At 45.8% G+C, this 27,737-nt stretch overlaps 1 protein-coding gene across 1 annotated transcript in view; it reads right to left on the bottom strand.

The window, feature by feature from the left end:
* ZFP64 (ZFP64 zinc finger protein) overlaps nucleotides 1–15,808 on the bottom strand; it is a 61,780-nt gene extending 45,972 nt beyond the window's left edge. The window contains exon 1 of the mRNA XM_069243629.1: nucleotides 15,364–15,808. Coding sequence (XP_069099730.1) covers nucleotides 15,364–15,397 — 34 coding nt within the window. The 5' untranslated portion in view covers nucleotides 15,398–15,808. The remainder of the gene's footprint in view (nucleotides 1–15,363) is intronic.
* Nucleotides 15,809–27,737: the final 11,929 nt, after the last annotated feature.

The following is a 27,737-nucleotide window of genomic DNA, read 5'->3' as shown; positions in this document are numbered from 1 at the left end:
GAAATCCAGAAATAAATTGATTTTGCCCCAGTTGATAAGGGGTGAAGTTGTATGAAATGAGTGGGGTGAATGATTTGAGGATGACTATGTTGCCGAGAGAACATTTGGCCAACTGATAATTTGAAGATGAGCGGAATGTTGGAAGAACAACTTTGACCGACGATAATTTGTTAGGGAAAAGCACGGTTGCTAGTCATTATGATAAATTCATTTTGTAATAAATGTCATCAGCAAAATATGGTGTAGGAATTATATTGTTATTTCACTTTGTTTTTATACAGATACTTTGAAACACCATAGATAAATTTTAGGCACCATATTATGTTTGCCCTGAAGAAGGTGGTGCTAAAGCTGTGAAGGCCACCGAAACATGACACCGCAATTGCGATACTGAATCCACGTGTGACATGCTTGTTTTAGACTAAAAAGTATCTGGCCAAGGAGCACGTTGAGGAGCTTGTGCAATCAGTAGTAGAGATATAGACAATTCTTAATGTCTTATGTGGGTCTCTGAATTTTATCAAACTGTAGATTGGGGAACATGGCATTTTAGGGTGGGGGATCTGTGTGTATTTTAATTTATATTCTGTGTTTTATTCCCAGAGAATATGATATGGATGAATAATTGTGTGATTTATTTATCTACATTAAAACACACAGTATTTTTATATTCCCTGCTCATCACTGGTCATTAAGTGGCTGAGAGGTTGGTGTAACTGATGTAAGATTGTTTCATAGAACATGTGTGGTGTGTTCCGAAGGGGAATTTTGTCATTTCTCAGTGGACACCATTTGGGCCAGTGAGTATGTGTCCAGATATCCGGTCTGAGGGGAGCATGGTCACTGCATGTGCTGTGTCCGCTGTGTCCAGATTGGCTGAGTGCACCTAACTACGTGTGGCATCTGACTTTTTGGTGTTTTGGACATGCATATTTCCCTCTGGCCATTTCTGCTTTATTGGGGCCAATATCCGGGGAACACTGTAGTGTTGCTGCCCAACTGTGGGATCTGATCTTAGCTTGCGGGTGTGGCTGTTGGCCTAGTGCAGATTCTACGCCTTCTCTTGGATTGGTTTCACTTTAATTTCTCCCTTTCAACCTTGAGGTATCAGTAGTTTGCAATCAAGGCTTTCAGGAAATTTTCAGAACCTAGAATGTAGGTGGATTCTCTAGGAACTAGATTGTTTTAGAACTTTGCAGTGGCTAAGCCTATCTCAAGTTCTTTCTCTTCTGCATAGGATCTTCCTTCGCTGTAAAGTGTTTAACATGTTCATGTCATTGAACCAAAATAAAAAATTTAAAGTTTCTTTCTTTCAAGGTTCTTTTCTTGGTGGCCATCACTTTGGCTCATAAGATTAGAGAATTGGGTGCTTTGAGAGGTCCTTTTTTATCAGGTTTATGAAGGATGGTGTGATTCTAAATCCTATTCCTACCTTTATTTCAAAGCTTAACTCTATCTTTTATAAATCCCCAGAGCCTATTCTTTCTTCCTTTGTATCCTTCTACGAATTAATAAGAGCCTGCCTGACCACCACCCTATGTGCCTGGGTTGACGGAGAGCTCTCTCATGCCCAAGGGTAGGTCGCTCCCCCTGCCGCTGCAGCTCCTTCAGCTCCTCCAGGTTCCTGAGTTCCTGAGACCCACCTCACAGTAAGTACCCCCCACCTCCCAGCCCCTCGCTCTGCCCCGTGCTACTCACCCTCTCTCCTGCTTCTTTTCTTCTTCTCTGTTCTTCCTCCTCGCCTGTAATCTTTTTCTGTACTCTTCTTTTCCCCGTCTTCTCTCTTCTTCTGTGTGCTTCTCAGCCTCTCCTGTCGCCTCTCTCTTCTTCCTCATCTTCTTCGGTGGTCTTCTGCCCTCTGTTTTTCGTTTTCTGTATCTTCTTCTGTGTTCTTCTGTTCTTCCGGTCTTCTATCTTCTGCCTTCAGCTCTTCTGCCTCCTCCGTCTTCTTCTCCCCGCGCCTGCCCTCCTGCCTCATCCCCTTCCCTCACTCGCACCCCCCTCTCTATCTCCCCTATCTAACCCGTTCACTATCTACCTCCCTCACCCTCACTCCTCCTATCTACCTATCTCTCTATCTCTCTATCCCACTATCTAACTACCTCACTCTCCACCTCCTCCTATCTTCCTATCTCTCTATCTATTTCTCTATCTATCGATTTCTCTATCTATCTATTTTCTCTATTTATCTATCTCTCCCCCCCTTCCCGCCACCCCCTCTATTACCTATCTTCCTATCCTCTCACTCTACCTCTCACCCTCACCCACCTCTACAAACCCCCCCTCCCCTATCTTCACAACCCTACTCCTATCTTTCTCCCTAATCTCCTAAACCTCCTAACACTCACCCCCCTCCACCCTTAAACCCCCCTCCTCCAGCTCTTCTCACTCTACCTGTCCCCCCCCTCGCGCTTTCCCGCCACGACCTCCTGCACGCCCCCGCCCCCCAGCTCCCATTCGCCCCCAGCTGACCCCCTTCCTCCCTCCCTCCTACCTCATATGGCGCCCGCTGCGCGACAGTGGTAGCGACCCTTGACCCAAGGGTAGGTCGCTCCCCCTGCCGCTGCAGCTCCTCCAGGTTCCTGAGTTCCTGAGACCCACCTCACAGTAAGTACCCCCCACCTCCCAGCCCCTCGCTCTGCCCCGCGCTACTCACCCTCTCTCCTGCTCCTGCTTCTTTTCTTCTTCTCTGTTCTTCCTCCTCGCTCCTCCCCTGTAATCTTCTTCTGTACTCTTCTTTTCCCCGTCTTCTCTCTTCTTCTGTGTGCTTCTCAGCCTCTCCTGTCGCCTCTCTTCTTCCTCATCTTCTTCGGTGGTCTTCTGCCCTCTGTTTTTCGTTTTCTGTGTGTTCTTCTGTGTTCTTCTGTTCTATTGTTCTTCCGGTCTTCTGTTTTTCCGGTCTTCTATCTTCTGCCTTCGGCTCTTCTGCCTCCTCCGTCGTCTTCTCCCCGCGCCTGCCCTCCTGCTCCTGCCTCATCCCCCTCCCTCACTCGCATCCCCCTCTCTATCTCCCCTATCTAACCCATTCCCTATCTACCTCCCTCACCCTCACTCCTCCTATCTACCTATCTCTCTATCCCACTATCTAACTCCCTCACTCTCCACCTCCTCCTATCTTCCTATCTCTCGATTTCTCTATCTATCGATTTCTCTATCTATCGATTTCTCTATCTATCGATTTCTCTATCTATTTTCTCTATCTATCTATTTTCTCTATCTATCTATTTTCTCTATCTATCTATTTTCTCTATCTATTTCTCTATCTCTCCCCCCTTCCCGCCACCCCCTCTATTACCTATCTTCCTATCCTCTCACTCTACCTCTCACCCTCACCCACCTCTACAACCCCCCGTCCCCTATCTTCACAACCCTACTCCTATCTTTCTCCCTAATCTCCTAAACCTCCTAACACTCACGCCCCTCCACCCTTAAACCCCCCTCCCCCAGCTCTTCTCACTCTACCTGTCCCCCCCTCCCTCGCGCTTTCCCGCTGCGACCTCCTGCACGCCCCCGCCCCCCAGCTCCCATTCGCCCCCAGCTGACCTCTCCCCCCCCCCCCTACCTCATATGGCGGCCGATGCGCGACTGCGCAGCGGGCGAGCCGCTGGCGTGCCGGAGGCGCGCCAGAGGCAAGCCCGTCTGCGCCCAGCACCACGACCCCTGGTCCCCAGCTCTCCCAAGCCCCGCTGATCCGCTACGACCCCACCACCCTCCACGCCCTCAACCCAGGACGCTCCAACACCTGCTTCCAAGCTCACCCCAAACGCACCCATGGACCCTTTGCCTGCAACTCCTGCAAACGCATCTTCCACCACGCAACTACCACGACCACAAGCCCACGCGCCATCAACCACCTCAAGTGCATCCTAGTCAACGCTCGCTCCGTCCACAAACACGCCGTTGAACTCTGGGACCTCCTGGACTCCACAGCACCGGACGTCGCCTTCATCACGGAGACCTGGATGAACGCCTCCTCTGCTCCAGACATCGCCACCGCCATCCCCGAAGGCTACAAGATCTCCAGGAAAGACCGCACCAACCAAGCAGGAGGAGGTATCGCCATCGTCTTCAAAGACTCCATCAGCGTCACCACCTCCACCGAAGACACCCCTCTCGCCGCTGAACACCTGCATTTTCAGATTCGCACCGACCCGAGGACCACCCTCAGAGGATCCCTCGTCTACCGTCCTCCCGGACCACGCGCCCCTTTCAGCGATGCCATCGCCGACTTCATCTCCCTGCACGCCCTCACCGGACTACATCCTCCTAGGCGACCTCAACTTCCATCTGGAACAAAACAACTACCCCAACACCACCACCCTGCTCGACAACCTCGGCCTCAAACAACTGGTGAACACCGCCACCCACATCGCCGGACACATGCTCGACCCTATCTTCTCCGCCAGCAAACACGTCTTCTTCAGCCACACCTCCGCCCTACACTGGACCGACCACAGCTGCGTCCACTTCACATTCCGACGCGAGACCCGCCACCTCCGCACTCAACCCATCCCACGTCGACAGTGGAACAAGATCCCTGAAGAGCAACTCTTCTCCGCACTCGCCGCCAACCAACCCACCCTCACCACCGACCCCAACGACGCAGCCCTCAACCTCACAAACTGGATCTCCAACTGCGCAGACAACCTTGCTCCCCTCAAACGCACGCATCGACAGACCAACACCAAAAAACCTCTCTGGTTCTCTGACACCCTCAAAGAATCAAAGAAAACTTGTCGCGCCCTTGAGAAAGCCTGGCGCAAGGACCACACCGCTGACAACATGATCGCCCTCAAGAACGCTACCCGCGAACACCACCACCTGATCCGCGCTGCCAAAAGGAACTTTTTCACCGATAGACTGGACAAAAACAGCCACAACAGCAGAGAACTCTTCAGCATCGTCAAGGAGTTCTCCAACCCCAGCGCCAATGCCAACGCCGTCACGCCCTCACAGGATTTGTGCGAATCCCTCGCCACTTTCTTCCATCGCAAGATCAGCGACCTCCACGACAGCTTCGGACACCAGACCCAACCAAACACCACCGAACCCGCATCCCCGGCCATCACCCTCAACAACTGGACCCACATCAACACGGAAGAAACCAAATCCATCATGAACTCTATCCACTCCGGCACCCCTTCGGACCCCTGCCCGCACTTCATCTTTAACAAAGCCGACGACATCATCGCCCGCACCTCCAGACCGTCATCAACTCTTCTTTTTCTTCTGCTACCTTCCCCGAATGCTGGAAACACGCCGAAGTCAACGCCCTACTAAAGAAACCTACGGCTGACCCGAGCGACCTGAAAAACTTCTGCCCCATCTCTCTTCTGCCTTTCCCAGCCAAAGTAATAGAGAAGACCGTCAACAAACAGCTGACCACCTTCCTGGAAGACAACAACCTGCTCGACCCCTCACAAACCGGATTCCGAACCAACCACAGCACTGAAACCGCCCTCATCTCAGTCACAGACGACATCAGAACCCTGATGGACAACGGTGAAACAGTCACCCTCATTCTCCTCGACCTCTCGGCTGCCTTTGACACCGTCTGTCACCGCACCCTAATCACCCGCCTCCGCCCCACCGGGATCCAAGGCCAGGCCCTGGACTGGATCGCCTCCTTCCTCGCAAACCGTTCCCAAAGAGTTTACCTCCCTCCGTTTCGCTCAGAACCCACCGAGATCATCTGCGGCGTACCCCAAGGCTCATCACTCAGCCCGACATTCTTCAATGTCTACATGAGCCCCCTCGCCAACATCGTACGCAAGCACGACATCATCATCACCTCCTACGCCGACGACACCCAACTTATACTCTCCCTCACCAAGGACCCCGCCAGCGCCAAGACCAACCTACAAGAGGGTATGAAGGACGTCGCAGATTGGATGAGGCTCAGCCGCCTAAAGCTGAACTCTGAAAAAACGGAAGTCCTCATCCTCGGCAACACCCCGTCCGCCTGGGACGACTCCTGGTGGCCCACAGCCCTCGGCACCGCACCGGCCCCCGCAGACCACGCCCGCAACCTCGGCTTCATCTTGGACCCTCTTCTCACCATGACCAAGCAAGTCAACGCCGTGTCCTCCGCCTGCTTCCTCATCCTCCGCATGCTCCACAAGATCTTCCGCTGGATCCCTGCCGACACCAGAAAAACCGTGACCCACGCCCTTGTCACGAGCCGCCTGGACTACGGCACCACCCTCTACGCCGGGACCACAGCCAAACTCCAAAATCGCCTGCAACGCATTCAAAACGCATCGGCCCGCCTCATCCTCGGCGTACCCCGCAGCAGCCACATCTCCGCACACCTGAGACACCTGCATTGGCTCCCAGTCAGCAAAAGGATCACCTTCCGATTTCTCACCCACGCACACAAAGCCCTCCACGACAAGGGACCGGAATACCTCAACAGACGCCTCAGCTTCTACGTCCCCACCCGCCTCCTCCGCTCCTCTGGCCTCGCACTCGCTGCCGTCCCTCGCATCCGCCGCTCCACGGCGGGTGGGAGATCTTTCTCCTTCCTGGCGGCCAAGACCTGGAACTCCCTCCCCACCAGCCTCAGGACCACCCAGGACCACTCTGCTTTCCGGAGACTCCTAAAGACCTGGCTGTTCGAGCAGCGATAACCCCCCCTTTTCCCCTAGCGCCTTGAGACCCGCGCAGGTGAGTAGCGCGCTTTATAAATGTCAATGATTTGATTTGATTTGATGACTGGGGAATCCAACACAGGTGATGTGACTTTGTTTGTGTATGAAAATGTATTGTTTGTGTATAAAGGTGTTTTGCTCAAAAGCAAGTCCATGTCCAATTTACAAAACAGCGCAAAACAGCAAAGTGAAACTACGAGTCTCTGATGTTTTTGCCACCTAGTACCTTCCCTCCCTCATGCAAAGAATTGCCATTGTTCCAGAAATGAATTGGCCGCTTCAGTGGTCACAATCTTTGTTCACCTCACAGGATTGAAACTACAGACCTTTAGAGGTGAAACTTGCCCATTCTGTTCACAGGATTAAATAATCACCTTTGAGAACTCTTAGTTACCATGCCTTTCGATTTGATATGTGCACTTCTTAAAAGAAGTGATGGGGGTTACCTGATGATACTCGATGATAGAAGCAGATATGTGGATATGGCCAAGTATAAATCTTTTTTATATAAATCGAAAGAGCACTGTGCGAGCAAGTTAATACAACGAGCCTTATGAAGAAGATATAATTTATTTTAAGCGAAGACTGAGGAAAAACCCACATTCTAAAATTCATGTGAAAGGGGCTTGCCATTCCCATCAAGAGCAGAAACAGCATCCTCTGAATGCAGCACTTCTGATATGACAGGCAATCCAATGTGATGTCACAAGGCCAGCTTACGTATGGATGGGGGATAGGGGGCGCTGGGGCAGGGCAAGAGGGCAGTTGCACCGCAGCAGACATAAAAGGTGAGACCACTGCTGAAAAAGTATGTTGGGTAGGATGGAAATCTTTCCCATTCATCACAGGATCTAACTAGATGGTAGGATTTTTGTCAAGAAATTGGACAATACCTGTGCCTTGCCTAATCCCCGAATTAAAATGAAGCACATGGCATCACCCAAAAAGTGATTTATGATGATGACACATAGAAAAGTCTCCACTTTGGCGTGACATTGGTATAAATGGCTGGTAACCAGGCAACTGCAGTCCTGCACTCAAGGACACCTGCCGGAGAGTACCAGTGGTGGCACCTGGAGACAGTGAGAGGTCAAAGTTGCAGGGGATGGGCAGACTCCAAAGGAGGCAGTGGTGGGAAAAGGGGACAAGGTGAGTGAATAAACCAAATGAAAACTGAAGTAAAAATCAAACTATACTAAAAACTGAACTTGAAAGCAAACTGAAAACTAACTAGAAACTGACTTGAATGCCAATTCCCTTCCCTGAAAATCAAACAGTACTGAAAAATCTTTTGAAATTCTAAACTTATTGAATCCTTATTTTTTTCACCCCATTATTGGAAATAATAGCCTCCTACAGCTCTATTCTTACCTTCCGAGCCTCATATTTAATGTTTCCAAACCAATCTCTTCCTTTCTCTTCTTACCCAATTCGTACCTCCCACCCACTTTCACCAGCTTCTCTACCTTCTCCAACCCTACCCCCTTCTCTGATCTCTCCTTTCCTTATATGTTCCTACTCTCCACTCGCCATTTCCTTTCCTAACACCACCTTCCTTTCATTTAACCCTGCTTCCTTCCCTCTCTCTGTTATCCCTGCTCACTAATTCCATCTCAATTTTTGCATCCTTTCAATACCCAATAGGCCAATTCCTCTCTTCCCAGCACCTTTACATTCTGTTCTGGACCCAGCACTTTCCCTACCCTATCCACTCTTTTTCGTGACCACCGCTTTTATATCGCTTCATCCTCCCTACCTTTATCATTATTGCTTTCCTCCTCTTTCCCCAGTTTATCTTCCTTTCCATCAAGCCATCATTCTCCTGTGCACACTCTTATTTCCCTTTCCTTCTATTCTAAGCTCAATTCCAGTCCATATCACTTTCCCTACTAACTGATTGCCCTATAGACCCTTCCACATCTGCTTTACATCCTCGCTTTAACACCTTACATTCACCTTCCCCAAAGGTTCCCTTCACCCCCCTTCTTTTCTGCACCCTTCACATTCTCTCTCCTCCTCCCTTACAGCCCCTACCTTTTCCCCTTTCCCTTCCATCCCCCTCGCCAATCCCCTCCCCCATTTTCTCTGTATCTCTTCTATCTCAATCTATTCACTTCCTTTCTATCCTCTCCTACAGTCCTTTCCCCTCTTCTACCCTCCCACCCTTCAACAACCATCCTCATCCGTTCTCTTCCCTTTCTTTCTTCTAACCCTTTTCCTATCTGTCATATCCTCTCCCATTCTCCTTCCATTTGCCTCTCTTCATTTCCATCTCTCACCTATCCCTCCTCTTCAAATCCCTCCCTTTACTCTTTTCACATTTCGTTCTTCATCTTTCCCTATTTGCCCCTTCCCCTCCTTTCTCTTCCATTCCTTTCCCTTCACTTCCTGTCGCGTCCTTATAGCTCCTATCCTATACCCTTATTATCAGTGCCCTCCCCTTCCTTTCTCACCTTCCATATTTCTTATACCCATTCCCACTCATCCCCATCCTTTCCTCTTCCTTCATTTCCTCCCTTCCTCTACAATCCGGATCCTTTCGTGTCCCTTCCATATCTCTTCCACTCACTCTATATCTCTTTTCCCTGCTCCCCTTCACATCCTTATCTTTTCCCTTTCCTTCACTTCCTTCCTTACTCATCTCTCCACCCCTTCTAATGGCTCCCCTTTTTTTCCCTTTCTCTCCCCTTCCTTTCTTACTTAACCATTTTCCCTCTCTTAGCTTCCGGCCCAATCTCTTCTTTCCTTACTACTCTCTCTTCTTTCCATTTCCCTCTCTGACTCCCTCAACTATCGCTCCTCTCCTCCACTCTTCACTCCCCCATCATTACTCCCCTTTCCCTCTGACCCCCTCCGCTTATTTCCTCCCTATCTCTGCTAACCTATACCCTCTGCGTTGCATCCCTTTCCTTTTATCTTCTTCCCTCCCCCTTACTTTCCATCCCTTCCTCCTCCTTACTTTCCCCTTCAATCTACCCTTTTCTCCCTCCCCATCTAACACCACCCCTCCTCTCATTCTCTTTCCATGCTATTCTCTCTACTTCCCTCTCCTCACCTTCCCCATCACCTTCCCTTTTCAATGCATCTCTTCTTTTATTTCCCTCTCAGAACTCCGCCCCTCCCCATCCTTTACCTTCATTTCCTCCATATCTGCCATCCTAATGCTTTGCTTCCCTTCCAATCTATCCACTTCCCTACTCTGCCCTTTCTCCTTCCCTTTTCTTACTTCTCTCTTCAGTCTTTTCTTCCTCTGTACTTTTTTCTCTTTCCTTCCTTAGCCATCTATTGTCTACCCATTCGGTACCTCTTCATTCAATACCAGCTTTCCCTTCACTTCACTCTTATATCTTCTCTATCCATCCATAACAACCCCTCCCTTCCATTCTATTGTCCAAACTTCATTTTCCTTTCTAGTCTCTTCCCTTCCACCACTTTCTCCTCATCTCTCCTCTTCCCATTTCCTAGCCTTTATTTCCTGTCCTCCTATTTCCTTTCACTTCCCAGCCTTCCCTTCTTTACCTATTGCTCCCATTCTCTACCACTAACACCCTTCTCATCCCAATACTCCCCTCCTTCCTTTCATTCCCCATCTCAAATCTCCACTCCCCTAGGCCAGCCACCCTTTCCTTTCCCTCCTCTCCCTTCCTCTACCTAGAGTTTTTCTCTACTCCCTTTTTTCACTTTCATTCCCTATCACTCCCCTTCTATGCCTTATCCCACACTATCTCTTCTGTAATTTCACCTTCCCTATCACTTCCCTTTACCCTTATTCTTTCCCTTACTCTTCAAACATATCGCCTTCTCTCGTTCCCCTTTACTTCTCTCACATCCCTTCCTTACCTACCTCTCCTCTACCTATCCAACACCTCCATTTCCAATACACTTCTCTTCCCTTCAATCATCTCCACTTACCTCAGGCAGAGTGTGGAATTTAATAAAATATCTACTTGTCCACAGGACATGCTCCTTCATAAATCTACTTGTCCCTTTGGTGCCATGTAGAGCGGTGACACATGGCTGGAATCTCATTATATAAGATCTCTGATAATATCATCTCTGATAATGCCACAGCTAATACAATAGTAGGGCTTGAATACTAGCAATTTCCTTATTTTACCACCTTCCTGCAGATCTACATACTGGGGATAGAGGCAGTTGTAAGCAAAAGTTTCAGGGCTGGAATGCCCTTTTGAGTCTGTGCAAACGTACTAGCTTGCATGTTTTATGGGTTTTCATAAGCTCTTCTCAAAACTGGGAGAGGTTGAAAATGTACTCCTGAAAAGGGCAGAAGTAAAACTTCTTCAGTGGTTGGGAAAAAGTGGCTAAAAGGAAAGTAAACTTCTAAACACTCAACATATTTTCGTATCAGCAAATCTACATATGCATGTTTGCTCGTGCTAAAATGCAGTACACAAGTAGTTTCTAGGAGTATGATTTCCTGGTCTACTTCTGTAAATTTGTGTAAATTCATGAAATATGTAAATATGCACTAATGCAAAGACATATCATGGTTGCCCTTCCGTGACTCCATTTAACAACTGGGCTCCTTCTTAGGTCTAGGGTTAACCAAGACTGTTTGCTTTTTATTAAAATTCTATCTATCGCTGGCTTCACTGTGAGTGAAAGCATTATGCTTTGTCACAAGGAGCATTTTGGCACACAAAATAGTTATGTTCGGTGCCAGAAACTACTGAGGCAATACAAACTTTTGGAGATTACAAATATGTTTGCCAATGTTTGTTACAATGGTCAGGGTCTGGCAGCTCCCACAATATTAAAGTTTTACAATAGCCATGGCAAAATAAGACACGCATTGACAAAACCAAAAGACTGACCACCAACGTCTGACCTATTGGCTTTGCTGAGCTTGTTTATTTTCATGTTTGTCAATCTTGTTGAAACTGGTTTCACTGATTTTCCATTATGAATATTTTTGATAATACTAGCAGGCATCAAAACATTTCACTGAATGACACTTCAAAGAAATGGAACCTAATGTTTCACAGTAATTTAGCAAAATGTTTTGCATTGTTTTGGGAACATATGATTTTGAAAGCAAAGAATTATCAACCTTGCTTTCAAGGTTCTGCAAATATTTGCATCTAATCAGAGAGTAATCTGGGAGCAGTACACAGAGCCTAATACTGTTATACATTGCAGACATACGTACACATTTCTTTTTTACTGGAACTACTGTCAGCACTGCAGTCCGAGCTTAGAAGATATATTTAGAGTGTTCCCCCTAATTATAAAGGTATTGCATTAATGCACCATAAATACAAGCTCTAACAGCATTAGTATATGGACACAAAGATTACCTCAACTGCAGACAATTCCCCTCAAAGCTCCATAATGTGCTACTGTGAACTGGCAGTCAAAAGGTTTGTGCTATAGGGGGTTGAGCCTACTTGTTCCAAGGACAAAAACATGAAGACTTGTTGTCCTTGACCCCAAACATAATGACCCCTTCCTTTGTTTCCTTCCTGACATCCTGATCCCGTGGCTTCCCTTTCCCTCTATCCTCTCCCTCCTTCTCTCCTCCTTCCCCTTTGTACTTACCTATTTCTTCAAACCACACTTCTTCTCTTCCTCCCTTTTACTTTCCTATCTCTTACCTTCCTTACCTATCTTCTCTCCACATCCAATACCTCCACTACCTTTCCTTCTATCGTCTACAGTTCACAAACCTCACCTTCCCCTCTGTTATCCTCTGTCCTTCAACCCCTTACTCTTCTTCCCCATCTCTCCTCTTCCCATTCTTTCCTTCCTTATTCTTCATTTAACTTTCCCCTCCCATAAAGTCCTGTTCCCGTTCCTTCCCCATTTCTACTCTCCTCCAGACTACCCTTCCCTTTTGCTCCTCTCCCCTTCCCACCGTCCTTTTCCTTCCACTCCCTCAGAGTTCCCTTTCTTTTCCTATATCTTCTATCCATCCCTTCCCCGTTGCTTCTCTCCTCTACACTTCCCATCAATCCAGTTCCTCCCCTCTCCAGACTTATTTTTCTGTCCTCTCATTTTACCTTCCTATACTATCTTGCAATTCAATTCCACTTTCAGACCCCTAACCTTACTTCATTTTTCCCCATCTCTGCTATCCTTGTCCCTTCAATTTCCTTCTATCCTCTCCACTTACCTCTCCTCCTCTACCATTTACTTACGTCCCTTCAAACCTCTCTCCTTCTCTCCCTTCCCGTCACCTTCACTCCTCTTTGACTTACCTAGCTCTCCTCTTCCCTTCCCATACTTCCCCATCCAACCCTCCCCTCACTTCCCTTCCTCCCCTTGTTTTCACTTTCCTCTCCTGCCCTCTCCTCCCCATCCTATCCATTTCCTCTGTCCTTTCCTTTTTCTTTTCCCCTACAATTCCTTTTTTCCATCTCTCCCCTTACTTTCTACCCCATTGCGCCTTGCCTTTTCACCCCTGCCCTTCCCTACTACCGCTAGTCTCCTCTCCTCTAATCTACCATTCCCTTTCACCCTATTAACGTACTTCCCCTTCTTTATCTCTCCTCTTCCCACTCCTCCCTTTCCTTACCCTTTCCTGAATCTTAATTCCATACCTTCCCTTTCCACCCTATCACTTGTATCCTCCATACCCCACTCCCCCCTCTGCTTCCCTTCATTTCCTCCCTATCTCTATTATAACCTTCCTTCTTCTCCTCTTTCCCTATCTCTCCTCTTCCCTACTTCATCTGTCCTCTCCTTTCCCCTCACCTCTCCCCTAACATTTCTTAAACTTCTAGTCCCTTGCCAACGCACATACAGCCTTTTCCCTAACCCAATTTCCTTATATCCTGTCCTTTTCCCCCTCCGCTACTTTTCCCTTCCTTCTCGCTCCTTTTACACTCCTCTCCCATTCCCTCTGCTACTTTTCCCTTCCTCTCCCCGCTCCTTTAACATTCTCTTCTCTTCCCCTGCCAACACCCTTCCCAGGTTTTCTCTCCTCTTCCTACATTCGTTTTGCTATTCTTCCCTTCCCTTTGTGCATTTCTCTGCTCTTCCTCTGTCCATTTTCCCTTTATTTAAAACCTCACAATTTTAAGTAACTCCCATCTAGCTCCATAGAAATATCCTCCCACGGGTTTCTTCAAACTTACCTTTATATCTTTCCATGTTTCACCCTCTAAATCACAACCTTTATGACCCTTTTTTTCTCTCTTCAACCACACGAATATTCGAGTTAAGATATGAAGGAGGGCGAGGCTGAAGTGTGACAGGCATACAAGCAAAATACCTCCCTGGGTCTCTTGGAGGCAGATGGGCACTATGAGACCATAAACACAATCTGGTCAGTTGCTTTCCTTTCTTCCAGCTGCTGAGCTGCCCAGCATTCAGCATCTTTCATTAGAAAAGAAAATGTTTAAAGGCAAGAATTAACACCCATACGGCAATCAGAGGGATTACTCTAATTCATAGTTCCAGTGTCATTTTAAAAGACAAGGATTGGGATGTAGACTGAATCTCTCTTGGCCTCCAACCGCAGCCCTCATCACTTCTTGCATCAAATGCCATAATGGCATAACCCCAAATGGCATGACCATTGGTGGAATTATCACCCTTTTTACTGGCTCGGATGATCATCAAGTTAGCCCTTTTGGTCGTTGACACAATTCAGATACAGCCTCTGCTCCACTCTAATTTTCATTATCTTTTGGGGTGTTATAAGAAATGCTTCACAATTGGCCTTAGAGATGTCATGAATCCTTATTTGAGGTATAAATGGTATAGGTAGTAAACACGTGGCATCTTGAAATGCGGGCCAATTTTCTCTCTTTAGCTATACATGAATGTCATGATCTGCAAACATTTCTTCGAGTCTTTGATAATCTCATCTGACGTGGAAGGAGGCATCCATGAGGATCAACAACTGCTAGGCTTCTGGGGGGAAGAGGCAACTCATGACCCAATTCACAGACTGCATTTATAAAAAGTAAAATAGTACTACTTACATACTACAAAATATCAGTCACAGACTTACAGACCGAGATCTCTATCTCACCTATCTTTTCTGGTGTTAGGTCTCCACAAAAGTACGTTTTTGTAGTAAAAGCGGAAGGGAAAAGGGCTAGTGGCTGGCAAATAGGAGCGGGGCACTAAACAGGAATGGGTTTGGGGAAGTTTAATTAAATCTTTAGGGAAGAACATGTCACTTCAGATGTAAATGTACTCCTACTTAGACTTAGAGTAAGTCAGTCCCCTCACAGGTCTAATCAAAGGTGCTGCAACTGACAGAAAACAGCCAGAAAATTAAATAACACCCTCAGAGAATCCGTTACCCTAATTAAATTAATTAAATATATATATATATATATATATACACACACACACACACCCCTACACACAAACTGGAAGTACCAATAAAATTGTATTATTAACCGACTTTTTCTTCTAGCTATAACGTCCTTTTACTCTGTTTCTTCATATATTAAAAAGTGATGTTATAGGTAAGCGAAGTCAGTTAAAAATGCCGTTTTACACCTACAAATCAACTAAAATTCATTAATGTATCGGTTCCGGGAGTATTATTTTTCCCAATTCCAGCACTGACGTCTAAAAGTATGTGCATTATTATGTAAATGTATGCATGTCGTTTTATTCACTACCGTTTTACTATAAATGTGATCTGCTGAGCACAAACACATTGCCGTTTGAATACAGAACTTTTTACATGCATACATACAGTATATATAACACAGTTGAGTACAGTGTGTACCTCGGCCTTGACTGGAAAACAGACTCATTCCCATTGAGTTGGCGGGGCTGTGACTTCACGTCCCGTGACATTACTTCCGACGATAAGGTGACATCTTTGCACATCATGAGCACAGATGCTGCCGAGGGTAGACACGCTACGAGATGGGCATGGGGCCGGGAGAACTTAGTCTGCCCCCTCACGGCGCGTTACTGACACAACTGTTCTGCACGATAAACCCCTTCTGCCCTGATAAGTACACCGCCAGAGGGCGGACAGGGCACCCCTGTACATCCTGCAACTGCTAAGCGAATTAGCCCAACCAGAGCCTGTCGGACACTCTTCGCTGGGTGTGTTTTACCTCTCCCGTGCACCGAAAGACGTGCAAGCCACAGCAACTGTAAACCCTCTTGTCACGAAGTTTTTTGAACACATATCCGCTGACGAGAGCCATCCGGCCTATTCTAAACTACGGCCTTTCTCACGTCACTTCCTATGGTTACCTACAGCTCTTCCGCTAGTCCTTCGATACTCTGTTATTTAGTCTTCCTTTGACCAGAGGCAACCGGAATGTGTGTTGTGTCTCGCGCTCCTCTTCCGTTCCAGGATCAAAGCGCCCCGTGTGTTTCTTTTAGGACATTTATGGACCTTCAGTTGAAGCGTGCCGCTGTTTTAAAGTGTAACCCAGCAGCACCACTTTTTTCAAAGGCACAGTAGTCCATCTTCTATTTTTCATGATGATACACTCGCACGAACATAGCTGCCTGGTTTAAAATTTGTATATGTATGTTTTTAATGCAACTTGTAACGCGCACGAATCACCCCCAGAGGGGTACCCCTGCGCGCGGGTAAGTCACAATCAGGTAAGGGCGGCTAAGTTATAACAGTGCTTTAAGAGCTTTCCTAAGGAGGAGGCGATAAATGCATGTGCGAATGTGCAAGCAGCAGGTTGTTCCAGTAAAGAGGGGTTAGGTACGAAAAGGACCTGCCCCTAGCTTGAGTCCGTGTGATTCGTGGGACTATGAGCAAAGCGTTGTCACTGGATCTGAGGAGTCTCGATGGACGGTATTGAATGAGCTTTTGAGGTAGATAGATAGTTAAACCATACCCTATCAGGGCGTTGTGAGTTAAGCAGCAGATTTTGAAAACAGTTCTCTTACCCACCGGTAACCAATGAAGGGACCGCAGGAGAAGAAGCAGTTCCGGAAGGTTGTGATTGAGACGAGCAACATTATTTTGCCCAACTTGTAGTTTAGATAGACGCGCCAGAACCAAGGTTTCCTCGCTACAAGTGTGACATTCTCGTGTGTAGTGCGTTTGTTGTGCGACATTTCAAGCCTTTTGTGTGATCAGTGCTTAAAATTTAAAAATAGAAGTGCAGATACTCAGTATCAGAGTACCTGCTTGTTTCTGAGACGTGCCGGTACTCTCCAATTAAAGGTATTACGTTTTTCTTGAGAAGAGCAAGTATTCTCCCTCTCAAAATAAAAAAGTACCGGTACTCAGTACCGACACATTTGAAGCACTGTGTGTGAAACTTTGAGTGAAATAAGACAGTTGCATCAATGTCAAGAATTTTTTTTTTTTTTTAGAAATGACGCCCTTAGCTCATCTGTGACGGTCCTTCATGGAACTCTAAAGAAGATGGGACAGTCTGAAAACAAAAGACACAGGCAAAGTGGACAGTGGCACAGACGACCGGATCCCCTGAAAAACGGAGTATTAATTATAAGCGGCAACTGGCAGACTCTCCTGTTGCATCCCATTCTGTAAAGAAGCAAGCATGTAGATCAGCAGGCTCGGCATCGACTCCTTGCACAAAGGACAATCAGTGAATAAACTGACTGTCTGATAGTGGAAGTACTCAGGCGACGTTAATGCTATGATGTTGGAAATCCTACATGGGGAATTCTCTTTCAGATTTATCACTTCATCCAAGAAATTTGATTTATCCACCGCCCCCTACCTCTAAATCAAGTCCAGAGACTGGTAGACAACACGTAAGCTAAGGTAGTGCTTGGGAGGACCTGCTTTTTACAGACCAGCAAGTTCCTACCCCCCCCCTTTCTTTCCTTCTCACTCTGTTCTCTGTTTTGGCTGTCACTCATTCCTCTCTTATTTTTACCCTGCCCTCCACGTTTGCTTTCTGCCTTCGTCCTCTTGTTCTCTGACCCTGCCCTGCTTCCATCACTCCCTCCTACTCATCCACAATTGTTTTTTATTCCCATAATTTCTAACTTTCATCCTTTATCTGTCCTCCATCTTTTTCCATCAGTTCTTCACCCTTCTCCTGCTTTTCACTTCTTGCTTCACCCCAACTTCATCTTTCTCACCTTTGCGATCTCTTTTCCTTCCTCCTGTTTTCCCTTTCTTCTCCCTTCTTATTGTCTTTCACTCCTCTAATGTCCTCAGTCTTCTTTATTTCTTTCTGCCCACTCCCTCATGTCCTCACTCCCAGACTCAATCTCCGCCTCTCTTTCTCTCTCCTTTCTGACCCCTTTCTTTATTTGCTTACCAATTTACCTCATTATATTTCCCCCTCTCCTTTTGTCTCTCCTCGTATCCCCCTCCAGCATGTACCTTTCTCACTCTCTCCTTCATCCTCTATTTGTCTACTTCCCTCTTTTCTTTCTTAGCACTCTCCCACCACCTTTATCTCTTCTCTCACTCTCCCTTCCCTCTCCTACTCCATCCTCTTCCTTCTGCTCCTCCTTCCTTTTCACCACTTCTCTCTTCTCTCTCTATCTGCTTCACTCTCCCATGTCATGGTGACTCTTATTTGTTTTTATTACTTTTGCTTCTCTTAGTTTGAAAGGGTGTCTTTTATTTCACGTACAGATGTTAAGCGTCCCTTTATCATATGAAATAATCTACTGTTCTCACTTTTTAACCTACATCATGTTTTATTTTGGGACTTTTCAAGTTATAGTTTTAATGCCCAAAATCCAAAATGATGTTCGCTAAAAAGCCAAGCTGAAACATGGCAAGTCGACTTGACAACTATGACAATTGCAGCAGCTCAGTAAGGTAGGTTAGCTCCTTACCTATGCTTTGGTGCTCCACGTGGTCTCCTTCGCAATTCTTGAGCTCCCTGATAGCATGGGGTGGGGGAAAATGAGCATTGGCATAGCCAATAGGTCTCACCTTTGGGACCTTATAAGTTTTTAGCCATGCAAGACATTATCCTAGGTGCTACAAATTCCACTGTTCTTTAACACGGAAGCTTTGACACTAATAGGCACATTATAGCACTGCATTGAGAAGTCCTCATTTAAAGAAACATTATTAAGAAACAGTAGAATGCAAATTATGGTAGTTGCGTTGTCTGACTGTACCAGCATAAGGTTTACAAACTGGATTTGCACACATAATTTGGCTCGGACTTTCAAGTTATTGTACCAACGGCAGATGGTATAGGGAACCAAACACCCCATTGTAGCGCTTGACTCTCAGATTAGCGAGGCGGAGCAATCTAAGGCCTTTTCAAGGGTGGTGATGTGGACTAGGAATCGGCAATCATTGACGTGCAATAATAACACTCAATAAATGATTGTCCAGTCAGTACTTTATCTTTAAGTTGGCATGAATCATGGTCATAATAGCAATAAAGGAGAGTTCAATAAAACATATACAATCATCAGGTAAATCCAATAAAAGCCTTTATCAGAAATAGACTTTCATACACTTGGCATTAGATTGAAATGCTCAGAACAGCCCAGAGAAGGTACCACAATAAAAATAGCATTTGGAAGAAACATTGTCATGTAACCATATAGTCAGCCCCTAAAAGCCATATCCACATGAAAACAACATGGCAAAGAGCATTGTAGTGTAACCATATATTAAATCCCTAAAGAGCATAGTTCTTTACACATTTTCAAGCCTAGCAAACCTGTTAGAATATTATTACAAACGCAATAGAACACAAACTACTGCCAGCTGTAAATCAAAAGTTCCAGCTATCTGAAAGCTTAAAAAGACATTGAATGGTGGGAGAGATTATGACTTTGTGGTCGCCCCCAACCTAGAGTGGGGACCCAGAAGATAATCTGGACAGAAATAGCACATTGTGGTGAACATTTTAATGGTGATCCCATTGTCCTAGAACCACCACAAGCTGAGTTATGGGCAAAAATGTGTTGTGAAAGGAATGCCCAGCAAAGCATTATGGGGCGAGTTTCCAGAGAGCAGTTAATATTGTAATACTTGCTCATCCTGTACAGGGACAGCCGTTGAGGATTTCCCTTGAGTTTTTTCTGTTTAAAAGGCACCAGTTTGTATATTTTCCAACTATTTACTTGGAAAGAATTTAGGAATGGGTTGCAAATTTAAATGACTCCAATTCTAAAATTGGTGGTCTGAGTAATGTGCTTGTCAGTGGTACACATAAAACTAGTTGTGTTGCTGAGTGCTTCAGCGACCCACAAAGAAGTAGTATTCACTATAAAAATGCTAATGTAGTACATGCATCACACACAGGGAGAAGCATAAGGTAGGGGATGTGGCGAAGGGCCAGAGGTGCTGACTTTGGAGCATCATCAGTAAATGAATACAATTAGTTGTAGCCCTAACCGTTCGGGCAAGTATAAATGGAAGAATAATTTTGCCCCCAGGACACCTTTGTATGGGTTTTGTCCTGTCATTTACTTGTTCCCTACCTAAATTTTATTATATTTTTGTCATCTTTTGGGGCCCAGTGAAACTGCAGAATGTAAAGAGCATGTGGGCTTAATTGACGTCTAATACTTAATGGGTCCTGATCAGTTCACAGTAGTTTTCTTGCCGTTTTAAACTGCTCAAAACAGCACTGTACAGACAATCACACTTTTTAGGCAACAACAGGAAACTGCTGCTCCAGCCAACAACTTCTATTGAGTGAGGTGTCACCCTCTCCTTTCCGCTGCTTTTAAGGAAGAGCTAGCGTTACCTAAACATCAGGGGAATTGGCATTTATGTGGTGCAATCTTTCGACTTCTCTCTAATAACTGATTTAAAGAAGACCATCTTCGCTTCTGGGTGAAGTAAAACGGCATTTTGAACATGTGTTTCCGAGTGGATGGGAAAACTTGACAGGTATACTTTTCAGGTCATTCTTTCAGCTTCTAAGCTTTCCGTGGTTCCTATTTATGCATGGTCATAGCCCAGGGTGCACGCTGATCTGCCACATTGCATTTTTATTCTCACTTGTTAGTTTATCAATTTTACAAACCCTTCTCGTAAACATTTGCATTGTCTTGATCTCAGTAAGACCACTAAACACCAATGAATGGTTAATGAGTATCCTGGGTGGATTTTCATCAAGTACTGCAATTTGCTGAAATTAGTTTTTGAAGTGGAATTGTAACTTTCCAGTTTATAAATCCTGCTGCATACGGATGAGACAAGTGTTTCTGATTTTGTGTTGCTTTAAAACAAAAAGTATTTGTCATCTGCGCGGCACAAAACCTATTTTTGGGACATCGCAATCCAAGTTTATTGCTGAAATGAGGAGGGGATGTGGCGTAAGGGCCTGAGCTGGTGACTTCGGAGCTGGGGGAACCAGATTTGAGTCTCTGCGTCGGCTCAACAACCTGTGATTCCGTGCAAATCACTTAATCTCCCCATGCATACTAAAAAGAAATATGTCCTGGTGTAATGTAACCACTGCTCATGTAAAGCACTCAAATCTTTGGGTCGAGTTTGCGCTATATATAAATAAAGGAAAAAGGAACCCCCCCTCGATGTTGCAGCCTTTGTCGCCTGCGGTGCGCTTCATAGAGTAAGAAGAGGCAAAAGAAAAAAAGTAGTGTGTCGACAATAAGGTATATGGCCAATCATGCAATAATTCATATAACAAAGTCAGTCTCTGAGGTGGTAACAAACAGGCTCAAGGTGAGACAAATGTAAAGCATTTACCTAACAAACCAAAGGAATTTTGAAGGGCAGGCCTAGGAAGTAATTTATGTGATGAGCATGGTGAAAGCCCACAGAAGTGTATTACAACATGTCGAGAGACTGCGCATGCGTGCCGCCTAGGCTCGACCTAAAAAGGGGACTGGCTGAAAAACTACAGAGTTTTTGTGGCTGTTTTTAAGTGACAGGTTAGATCTGTGTGCTCCGTGCACTGGAGAGAGAATGTGCTCTTAGATGTGCAGACAGATTAGTGTTATCCCAGGCCTGCACAATTCCTCATTTCTTGAAGTGTAAAGTGATCCCGGACTGTCTGCAGGGTTGTTGTACACAGTTATTTCTGAGCACCTGGGGAGAGTGAATATAGTTTTCAGCATTAAATGAAAAGAGAGTGTTTAACTGCTTGAAAACCATGTGCCTTCAGAACTCGATATTTTTACTTAGTTCAAAAGACATTTTAAGGTGCAAAATACCAACATTTCCATTTTTAAACAGTGCATACAGCTAGTAGAAATGAAGTGCAAAACATCTTTTTATGTGTCTGTGAGCAGGAGCCAGTTGTTTAACTTGTGGTGGAAAGGATTGGTAGGCTCAGTGGAAACTCTTGGTACTCCATGCAAACTAGAGATGCGCGGTTGGGTCGGCCGCTCGCAGCAGGGAAAATTTAACAGCCAGCATGGATGTTAGTCATTTAAAATTTCTTTGTGATCTGGTGACCAGTCCTGTGTCGCAGCCACTCTCCGGATGTGGGCAGGAGCCGATCTCTCAACAAGTGCATGCTGGAACTGGGGAGAAGCGCACGATTGATTGAGTGCTTGAACTTTGAATCCCATTGCTGCAAGGAGAGGAGGGGCCAGTTGCTCCAGTAAAATGTTTGTTGGTGGGGGGCCTCCCGTTGTGGTGTGCTGCAGCACATCAGCATGCAGTGTAAGCGCAGCGCACACCATGAATTGAATAAGCAAATGTTTGGCTACTGGCCGGGTGTGAAACGTCCCGGGCCTCTTTATTACATGCCACCATTACATCATGGGTGCATCTATCCAGCCTGTAAGACAGGGTGAACATACCAGAACCCCTGTTTACTCACAGCAGTTGCAAAAGTCCAAGGGCAAAACATAACACCTGTCACCTCTAAAAGGCTGTGCTGATCAGCCTTGTGCCTGTTTATAAACAGGAAGATAAAGGACTGGACAGGGTGCTGCCATTGGCTGTGGCAAGGCACTTCAGGACAGAGTTTAATTCACAGCTTAATCTAATCAGCTGTGCAAGCTCTGGCAAGTGTAACTCTTGTGTGACACTCTCATGCACTGCGGTAATGCAGGAATATTGCCAAAAATGTGTTAATTTAACACAAGATGCAAAGCACTTGCCAGGCGGCCTGAAAGTATTGGAGCGCTTTACTTGAGCACCAGTTACATTACACAAGGGCACATTCCTTTTTATGTTATAGGGACTGGGACAGTAAGTGTTTTGCTCAGAATCAAAGGATGTTGAGCATGCACCGATAGTACATTTTGTCGTAAATTTTGTAGTACTACTACAATAGTAGTACAAAGCTTACTGCAAAGTGCTATTTACAAACTGCACATTTGTTGTAACTTACAGTTTAATAGTAAGTCCCCTCAGTTGAAGTACTGGTGGTTGGCCATGTGTATTGCAGGGTTTGCTATAAAAGTGTATGTTACTACAAAAGTGTAGTTTATGAATAAAAATAAGTAGTTAACTTACCTAAAAGTGTAAATGTACTCTAAACTGTAAGTTAGCCTTGTGAATCAGCCCCTGTCTCAATGGGGATTAGTAAACACCTTCGCTACTAAGCTGAATGGTCTAATTTTTGACAAAGAAACATCCTTTAATGCATATTTAACCATATTAACCAAGGTGCATACTATTTCATATTTTAACTTCACTGATGTTCTACTCACCTGTTATTAGAATTACAGTCACACAAAAGCCACCACCTCCCTTATTGTCCGTTCATCTGATAATTATTATTGCCTGCAGTGCAATTTGACCACTGTCCACGCTGATGTGACACACACACACACATGTATTTTAATGTACATTGACACCCAGGATAATGCAGGCCTATGGGCTGTTCGGAGAGGTCAGTGTGTGGGCTTTTTCTTGTTTGTTTGTTGGCCTGTTTTACAGTCTGTTGGGCTGGTTTTTATTGTTAATGTCTCTCAATATTACCACAAACATTGCAGGTAGCAAGCATAAATGTATGCAGTCTCCCATACCCTAGAAAACATCCATAAAGCGTGTCTTTACAAGTTGAAAACTGCCCTAATTTGCAAATGTGGACCAATCTTTTAGCTGTATGATTTGCTAATTGAGGCAGGGTTGCCGCCTTTCCCTGATAAAAATACTGGGCATCTGTTCATGTTTTAAGAGTTTGCAAAGGCCCGAACATTATACTTAAGTGGAACTTTATATGAAGGCTGTATTCATTTTTAACATGGCCTTTATGTCTTTGTTTACTTTAGTTATCAGTCAGGGGTCTTTAGGAAAACTGTAGTACACAAATAACATAAACCAACTCTAAACAAGAAAGTATTCAAAATAAACAAACAGTCACTGAATAGACAGTCCAAGGGGCAATTAGATAACAATTATAACAGAACAACCACAGAGTACCAAGAAAACAGGAAAAACAACCAGATTGACTCGGTCAAGTCAACAGAGGAGCTGCAAAGAAGGACTTCTCCCTTTAACCCAAGTGCCTCACAAGAGTCTTTCTAATTCCCTTTTAAAGGTGCTCAAAGAATGTGCCACGGGCTGTGGGTGGGCATTCAAGAGCGTTGTTGCACAACCTCCGAATGCGTAAATCATATGTAGAGTTCTTGACTGAAAGGAGGGGTTTTAGTAGGAGAAAATCAGCATTTTTTATACCTGTAGTGCACCAGAGATGTTTAGCTTTTAAACCTGGAGCCATTGCAGAGAACGAAGAATATGGTAGAAGTGGCCAGGTTTCTTGTCACAAAATGGGCAGCAGCATGGAGCACTGCTCTAGGAGGTGCTAAATGTGCTTTAGGAGGAATGGAGGAGTAAATTGCCATGATCCATTCCGAAAGAACCAGTGGTTGAACCAGAGATTTCAAGTCCTGCTCCGGAATGAACTGCTTAATACCCCACAGCAGTCTTAGCTGGAGTCGTGCACGTTTGGACAGCGGTTCAGTTTGCCCTTGAAGGTTCATATGGTTGCCCAGGATAAAACCTAGTGATTTGGCATTGTAAAGAATAGTCAGTTTACAGTTAATGGGAGAGAAGGATTCCAGCTACTCACGAATGGTGAGGCATGATGCCCACTCTAGAGACCTTGGGTGCTGGACGTTTAACCTGGTCAAGAGTCTGGGGCACCCAAAAGCCCCAGGTCCATTTGAAGGGCAAATGATCTGACAACTGGCAGCAGAAAGCCCATCAGGCAGACCTGTGTGATTGGCATGTGAAGAAAACTGAATGTAGCGTTCAACAGAAAATGTCATTGCATAGCCCCTCTCCAAGATGGCTGCTTATACTTACCCACACCCATCCCTGCACATGCACACTAGACAGGTGATTACGCAAATGAAAGGAAGTTTGGCTCATGTGCCCTCACTTCACTTAATACAGGGATGTTTGATGTAAATTACTTCACAGGGGTGGGGCAGCCCATCCTGAAGTAAGGCCTTGCACCCACCCCAAAGGGGGCATTGCATTCTTTCTGTCCCACTGGGAGGCCAGGCAGAGGGTTAGAACGCCCGGTAGGGAATTATTTAAAAAAAAAAGGATTTTGGGATGGCTTATACTGGCATAGGGGTATAACACTACCACAGAGGGTGCACTTTACCATAAGAAATCCAGAGAAAGCGCTACTTTCTCAATGCGAGCCACCAAGCTCAGGAACTCACTACAAGTCAGCATTAGGAGCACCCAGGAGCATATACACTTCCAAAGACATTTGAAAACCTGGCTATTTCCTAGATAACTGCACCACCTGCATCCTAGAAACAGAGGGCCTCATTACGACCCTGGCAGCCGGCGATAAGCTGGCGGTGTACCGCCAGCGTATTATGACCATGGCGCATTAGCCACGGCCATACCGCCAGCCCCTCCAACATACCGCCAGGCATCCGCCTGGCGGTCATAATCCCCAACCGCCAGCCTGTCCATGGCGGTAAGCACTGCCATGGAAAGGCTGGCGGTAAGGGGGACTTGAGGTGCCCCTGGTGGCCCTTGCACTGCCCATGCACTTGGCATGGGCAGTGCAGGGCCCCCCAGGCACAGCCGCATCGCGCATTTCACTGCCCAAATTTCGGGCAGTGAAATGCGCGACGGGTGCTCCTGCACCCGCTGCACATCAACATTGCCGCCGGCTCTATTATGAGCCGGCTGCAATGTTGATGTGACTTTTCCGCTGGCCCAGCGGAAAAGTCAAAATAGGGAGCCACATATACCGCCAGCACTGGCGGTATAGTGGCACCCGCGGCTTCGGCTGTCTTTCTGAAAGACTGCCGAAGTCGTAATGAGGGCCAGAGTCCAGAAAACATTTGCACCCTCGAGCACAATCCTTTGCTTACAACCCACAAATTTCAACAAGTCAACCAGCAAACTGCTTTCATTATGTATGTAAGCAAAAAAGGGCTGACCTGTGGTTTGCCTTGGCATTATATGGTTATGTACTTCTATCTATAACAGTTATGTCCTACAATAACACTAAAACCATCATACGCAGCAGTCAGCAGCAAATTATACCTATTAAATTCACATAATACATATCTGGTATGGTGGTTGTCCATCACCAGCACTGTACAGCCAGATGAACAGTCACTAAATAACTGAAGAGATCTCATTACTGGACTATTTTGGAGGACTTTAACCTATCTCTTTCACTGCAGGCCCCAAATATCTATACAATCTGACCGCTTCTCTACATTTCACTTAGACACTAAGATATGGGATGATAATTAAAACACACATCTTAATATATCTCTCCACTTCTTTCTCCCTCAAGTTATGCCAGCATAGGACAACAACTATACACAAATCTGAGATTGGACAACGTGGTGCAGTAACCAGCTGTATGAAATACATTAAAGGACCAGCAGAGCTGTTCAAGTCATACTGAAAACAATAAAACTGTGCATCTATCTCTTTCACTTCATCATCCAACACACTGCTACGTGGTGCGTCCCGTAACACAATAACGGCACCCCGGTGGTCATCACGCTTCACACATAGGATCATAACACAAATAACAACCTTCCAACCACACACCCTGCATGGTGTAGCATGCTACTAATGAAAGCAAACATTTCAGCACCTTATATAAGGGTGATAAGCGCTATATACATGTTTCAATACAATACAATACAGTACAGGCTTAATGCCCTTTCTGGGAGGCGGAGTGGGGGGTTTGTCCCCAATCTTCCACCCCCAGGGAGGAGAAAGCCCATTAGACACCATGACATTTTAGGCCAACATTTTTCAAGGGGTGGGGTTTCAAGTTAGCCCAACCCCAAAGGGTGCAATGCTTTTTGCCCCTCAGCGGAGTAGAAAGCCTACCAGACACCAGGCATCTGGAAAGGGCGCCAAAAAAAAAAGAGGCAACCCACCCTGGTATTGTGCCCTACTCTCATCCCAGAAGGGTTAATAGTCTTTCTGCTTCCCAGGGAACAGATAAGAAATTTGCTGCAACTGGGGAGTTGTCCGTAACCAGCCTTTGATCGGGGGGATCAAAAGCCCACCAATCACTCAGGGATTTTACAGTGAGGCAAAAAGGGAGTTATATTGTCACACACCCGCATTGGACCATATTCCACACCAAAATGAGCAACACAGAATTTGTGTGCTGCCCACCCCCGAGCAGATAGGTGGTTTGTTCCAGTTTGCCCCACTAGGGACAGAAAACCCATCAGAACTGTGGCTTTTGAAATGACACCACAAAAAACTGTGAGTAACTGCCTTGAATGGGGACATACCCCCACCCTAGAAGGCACAACAGATTCTTTCTGGCTCTCGTGCGGGGTGGGGGGAGGGGCCAGATAAGAAACTTACCCCAATATAGGGTACATTAGAAATTTTCCCTCAGTGGGTGGTAGAAGTCCACTACACACCAAGGATTTATCATTGAGACAAAAGGCAAAGGGGTGATGCTTCCCCCCTTAACCATGTCCCAGGCCTGCCATTGCAAGGCCTGTGTGTGCATTTTTAATGCCACTTAGACTTGGCATTTAAAAGTACTTGCAAGGCCTTAAACATCCTTTTTTTCTACATATAAGTCACCCCTAAGGTAGGCCCTAGGTAACCCGTAGAGCAGGGTGCTATGTGGGTAAAAGGCAGGATATGTACATATGTGTTTTATATGTCCTGGCAGTGAAAACTCCTAAATTCGTTTTCCACTACTGTGAGGCCTGCTCCTTTCATAGACTAGCATTAGGACTGCCCTCATATACATTTTGAGTGGTAGAATATGATCTGAAAGGGGTAAACAGGTCATAGTTATTATGGCCAGAATGGTGATA

This window comes from Pleurodeles waltl, chromosome 7, assembly GCF_031143425.1.
Source record: "Pleurodeles waltl isolate 20211129_DDA chromosome 7, aPleWal1.hap1.20221129, whole genome shotgun sequence".
Taxonomy (NCBI): domain Eukaryota; kingdom Metazoa; phylum Chordata; class Amphibia; order Caudata; family Salamandridae; genus Pleurodeles; species Pleurodeles waltl.
This window is presented reverse-complemented; position numbering and strand designations above follow the sequence as displayed.